We start from the raw sequence: 5,390 nt of genomic DNA, 5'->3' as shown, positions 1-5,390 counted from the left end.
GAACAAGAGTTTGACTTTTCTTTATAATTTGAATACTTTTTATTTAATTAATACAAAACACAATAAAATTACTAAGTCCAAAGTGACTATATTAAATAATGAAGACTAGCGAGATGTGACTTTAATATCCTAGCTCCTAGCTTGTCGTTGGTGTTGATCCGTCTAGTTCGTCTAGCTCGGTGTTGCTGGTCCGTCTAGCTCGGTGGTGTTAGTCCGGCTAGCTCGGTGTTGTTGGTCCGTCTACCGAAGCCTATTCGTGAGACGTTTTTATAATGGCTATACTTGGATCATATCCCTGCCTATTATCCTACTACTTTACCATATAAGGTCATACCGTGGTCAGCCACGCGCTGCACACGCCGGATGTCCCTTGCTTATCTGGTCGTTGTCATCTCTACAGAGGCAACACACACTTTTAGTGTGAACTATTTTAATTATATTCATATAAGTAGTTATATATCTATGAACATATACGTTTCGAGGTCACGCGCAATAGATGCGTCGTAGGCCTCCTTCAGCATATCGTGTTTCTTCTGTATATTTAGAACTACTGGAGGAATTTACTGGAATGATTATTTATAATATGTAAAACATAGTCACAGCTCGCTACAGCCATATAAATTAGGTGGACCATTGTATTCCTGTTGAACTATTTGATTATAATCAAAATCTTCCTCTAGGTTTTGTGGAAGTTCTTCATATCTAAATATGGCAATATTATGAAGAACTGCACAAGCTGATATAATTAATAATGTTGTACTAAGTTTGGTGGCTAACTTTTTTGATAGACAGCCAAACCTTCTTTTTAGTATGTCATTTAATCTTTCTACGGTATTTCTTGTTGCAATATGGGCTTTGTTATATCTCTCTTCTGCTATAGTTTGTGGATTTCTGATTGGAGTAAATAAATATTGCAATTGTGGATAACCACCATCACTTAAAAGGCATCCTGGTAATTGCTTTTGTTCGTACATCATATTGACATTGCTGTTGCTATAATTGAGTAAAATATAGGTAATAACTATAACTATGTCATGGATTTGTTGTAATGTAATGTTTTACCTAAAAATACGACTGTCGTGAACAGAACCAGGCCATCTTGCAACAATATCTAAGATCTCACATTTAGGGCCACTAACAATTTGTACGTTGATTGAAAATATACCTTTCTTGTTCCTAAAATTTTCAGCTTGGTCTCCTCCAGGACTTTGTATTGGGATGTGAGTACAATCTACTGTTCCATCAACACCAACAAAGCCTAGTTTAAAATTGTAAATTTATTTCAAACTAAATATAGTTATATATTTCAAGTAAAAATTACCTGCAATATTGTAAAATAACAATTGGTTTTGTCTTTGTTCTTGTGGGTTTGATGGAAATTTTATAAATTTTTTAAAACTTTTTAAAATAACCTGGGAAATATGTTTAACACATCTACTTATTGATGGTTGACTAATTCTAACCAAATCACCCGAAACTAACTGAAATTAGACAATTTTAGAAATTACTGATATAGAAGTATTTATATTCTAATTTAAATATAATTAAAAATTCTTTTTTTTACTTGAATGTTTCCTGTTCCATAAAATCGTAATACTGCTAAAAGTTTAATAAGTTGAGGAACTGGTAAACCCCTCATTGTAGTAACAGCTTCAATTTCATTAAATATGAGAGGCATTAAACATTCAATAACTGAAGTTTTAGAAAATCCATTAAATTCATAAATGCATGTTGTCAAAGTATATCATGTAAGATTTATATATTCATATTTATTATTTTCATATGCATAATTAACTTACAGAAAATATTTACAAACCTGAATCTGTTTTTGAACTCTTTGTCACTGTAGGAATCTATTGGATTTTGCATATCTCTCACATACCTTTTGGGAAATCGTTCGTGCATTGCAACCCGGTCATAAAAATCAATTAAATTATAAAATTCATCCATTTTATGAGTATTATAGAAAATTAAATACAAAATTGAAAATGATTTTATAAAGTAAAAAACGATAAATCGATAACAACTATAATGTATGATAATCATGAAAAGAATTGCTTAAGCATGGTCAGCCCTAACCTTTTTAAAATGCTATACTTAAAGCAGCACTTTTTCTTTCTGAAGCAAAAGTTTTGTTTATGAATTTCAATTAAGTCATAAGTATAGCTTAAGCAATGCTTATTCTTAAGCATCGACTATGAATACGGCCCTAACTTACCTAAGCAGAGAATAAAGTTGAACAAGTTTTAAAAATATTGATTAAGTGATAATTAATAATATTACATTATCACAAAATCACGGGGCTGCTCTCTGCTATCTCGTCCATATAAAATTATGATTCAATTATCGTCGCCATAATAGAGAAATTCCGCTATGAGCGCCACATATGCGTTCGCCCAACAAAATCGCAACAACCGTAAAAATACGTGAACATTTACTATTAGGTACTAGGTATATAGGTAGTTTATTGTAAAATTTTTTTATATTACTTTCATTTCATTATTTATCATGCCGGGACACAGGTGCATCGTACCAGGATGTAAATCTGGTTACGACTCCTGTGTCAATAAATACCATTTTTTCACTGTCCCAAAAGATCTGGCTAAACTTGAACTATGGAAAAAAGCTATACCGAGGAAAGAATTTGTATTTAAACCAAGGCGAGTGGTTTGTGAATTACATTTTCATGAAGAAGATATAATAAGGACAAAAAAAATTACAGACATAAATGGGAAAATTGTCGTAGAGGTATTGTACCGCTAACTAGTCGAGACAATTTATATAAAAATATATAGTATAATAACATTTAGTAACTTTTTATTTTAGTATTAGTTTAATTATATTTAATTATGAGATGGAGCCGCTAATGTACATACATTTTAAAACTTGATTATTTACTAGTGATTCATATATTTATTTTAAAATCAACTTTTTATGTGTAATATTAGATATCTATAATTTATTTACCTATTATTGGTTTGTCCCCCACAGGCGCCATATAAAATTCCTCGACTTAAAGAAAATGCAGTGCCATCAATTTTCCCAAACTGTCCAAAATATTTATCAAGGCCATTAAAACATAGAAAACCACCATTATTGAGAATAAATCCTGATTATATTAAAAAAAATAATAATCTGATTAATCAAGAAAACATAATTACTGTTCAAAATAATATCCAACTATTGTCATTTTCTAGGATTCAGTAAAATATTAACAGTATAGTTATTCCTAAAGGCTGGAGTACACATATTATTGAAAAACAACTCATAATGTTTTCTTATTACTCTATTAAAATAGAAAAACAGCCAACTTACATACCTACACCATTTATATTTAAAAGAGTTTGTGTAGGTATTAACTTGAATATTAAATGTTATATTATGGATAAAGAAATTGATGCACTTAAATTTGGCCTGGAAAAAATATGTAGTATTGCAGAATTAGAAGAGTTAGTAAAAACATTTGATAATTCAAGTATTTGCAGTGGATTTAAAGTAGATGACGATATTCAAAGTCAAAAAACCTTCATTGACTTGGCTGGTACACAAAGACACTTCATGTGCCAATATATTTTGGAAGGTTCTAAAAAGTGTGAACATTGTACACGTGCTGAACGAAGTCTTAATCGCCAAAAACTAAGATTGAAAATAAATAATACCCCACATAGAATTAGACTTTTAGTTAGCCATAGATATAGGAATCAACTACAACGACTTCGCATGAGACACAATGTTACAAGAAATAAGAAAAATCGAACCATGATATTAAATAAAAAGTTTAAAAATAATATTTTTAATTTACAAAAACAAATTTCAGAATTAACTTCTATTAGCCTTGAAGAAAGATTGCTCAAAAATTCAGTTCCAAATAACCAACGAATTGCTTTGCTTCAAATTTTATCTGCATCACAAGTCAATAATAAAAAAGGATGTAGGTACTCTGCAGATTGGTTGCTATTATGTATACTGTTTCATATGCGTTCTCCTTGCGGTTACAATTGTATTAGAAATCATGATATTATGCCTTTACCTTGTGTAAGGACCATAAGGAGGTAAATAAGTAATAAGGTTTTTTTTTTTAAATATTTATACTTTTTACTAAGATAATATTGTGTATATTAATATTATAAATTATGTTTATAAAGGTATCTTTCTTTAATTGATACAAAATGTGGATTTGATCCAAAATTTATGCAACTATTCAGTCTTCATCTTTCTCAAAAAGAGGAATTTAAACGACATGGTATAATTGTTTTTGATGAAATATCTACTCGTGAAAGTGTAGCTGTGAATTCTGTCAACCTTACATACACAGGTCATCAATGATTAACTACTTAATATATTATATGCTAGTTTTTAATTGGTATTGTAACATTTTTCAGGTTTGGTAGATTTTGGAGATGATGGTGACAAGGGAAAATCATTCTCTGATAAAGCAAACCATGGGTTGTTTTTTATGTTTGTACCTTTAGCAGACAGTTATGCCCAACCAGTTGCGGTATTCGCTTCAAATGGTCCAACTAAAGGTGTGGTGCTCGCCCAATTGATGATAAAAGCAATCACAGTTCTTGAAAAAGCAGGTGCTTTTATTCACGGAGTTGTTTGTGATGGAGCAGCACCCAATAGGAAATTTTGGACTGAAATGGGAATTAATGGAAAATTAAACGAAGTTAAGAATTGGTTTGAGCATCCAACAAATGAAAAACGAAAAATCTTTGTTTTTGCAGATACACCACATTTGTTTAAAAATGTTAGGAATAGGCTCTATAACAACAAAGAGCTTCAGGTTGGCTGTATTTCAAATTTCAATCAAACCTAATTGGCTAATAATTAATTTAAAAAATATTAATTCGGTTTTTATAGGTTCATCAAGATGAACCATTAATAAAATGGGATCATTTTGTAAAAGTGCACGATTTAGATAAACATAATCCGGGAAATTTAAGAGTATGTCCAAAATTATCAATTTCACATTTAGTGTTAAATAGTTCATCTAAAATGCGTGTTCGACTAGCTGTGCAGGTGACATAATCTCGATTTAAATATTAAATATAGTTATTAATTAAAACTTATTAAAAATAATAATAGTTGATATAATATGTTTTCTTTATAGGTTTTCAGTAATTCTATGGCAAAAAGTCTTAAATTTTATCGCTCCTACTGTCCTGCATTAAAAGATTCCACAGCTACTGAAGATTTTTGTTTAAAAATAAATGAAGCGTTTGATTCATTAAATCTGAAACAGTTAAATAAAGGAATGTCACCTAACAGTCATGATTATAAAGTAAATATTTTAAATTTTGAAAACTCAAAATACTTGAAAAAATAGACTACCTATATTGATTTTATATTTTATGAAAAAATATAGATATTCATAGTTATATCAATGT

At 29.9% G+C, this 5,390-nt stretch overlaps 1 protein-coding gene, 1 long non-coding RNA gene and 1 pseudogene across 2 annotated transcripts; 1 reads left to right on the top strand and 2 right to left on the bottom strand.

Annotated features, from left to right (window-relative positions):
* Positions 1-91: 91 nt before the first annotated feature.
* Positions 92-609, bottom strand: LOC111038545. Its single transcript, XR_002604995.1, has 2 exons — positions 469-609; positions 92-394 (listed from the first exon to the last, which is right to left on the bottom strand). It is a non-coding gene; the product is annotated as an uncharacterized LOC111038545 (long non-coding RNA).
* Positions 610-717: 108 nt separating this feature from the next.
* LOC111038551 (putative nuclease HARBI1) lies at positions 718-1,905 on the bottom strand. The gene is made up of 6 exons (XM_022321685.1): positions 1,800-1,905; positions 1,565-1,692; positions 1,439-1,481; positions 1,063-1,258; positions 799-993; positions 718-727 (listed from the first exon to the last, which is right to left on the bottom strand). The coding sequence occupies exons 1-6, from the start codon at positions 1,903-1,905 to the stop codon at positions 718-720; spliced, it is 678 nt and encodes a 225-aa protein (XP_022177377.1).
* A 603-nt stretch (positions 1,906-2,508) lies between these two features.
* Positions 2,509-4,746, top strand: LOC111038536 (annotated as a pseudogene).
* Positions 4,747-5,390: the final 644 nt, after the last annotated feature.

Source organism: Myzus persicae, unplaced genomic scaffold, assembly GCF_001856785.1.
Source record: "Myzus persicae strain clone G006 unplaced genomic scaffold, MPER_G0061.0, whole genome shotgun sequence".
Taxonomy (NCBI): domain Eukaryota; kingdom Metazoa; phylum Arthropoda; class Insecta; order Hemiptera; family Aphididae; genus Myzus; species Myzus persicae.
Note: the sequence above shows the minus strand (reverse complement) of the source record. Positions and strands in the feature narration are given on the sequence as shown.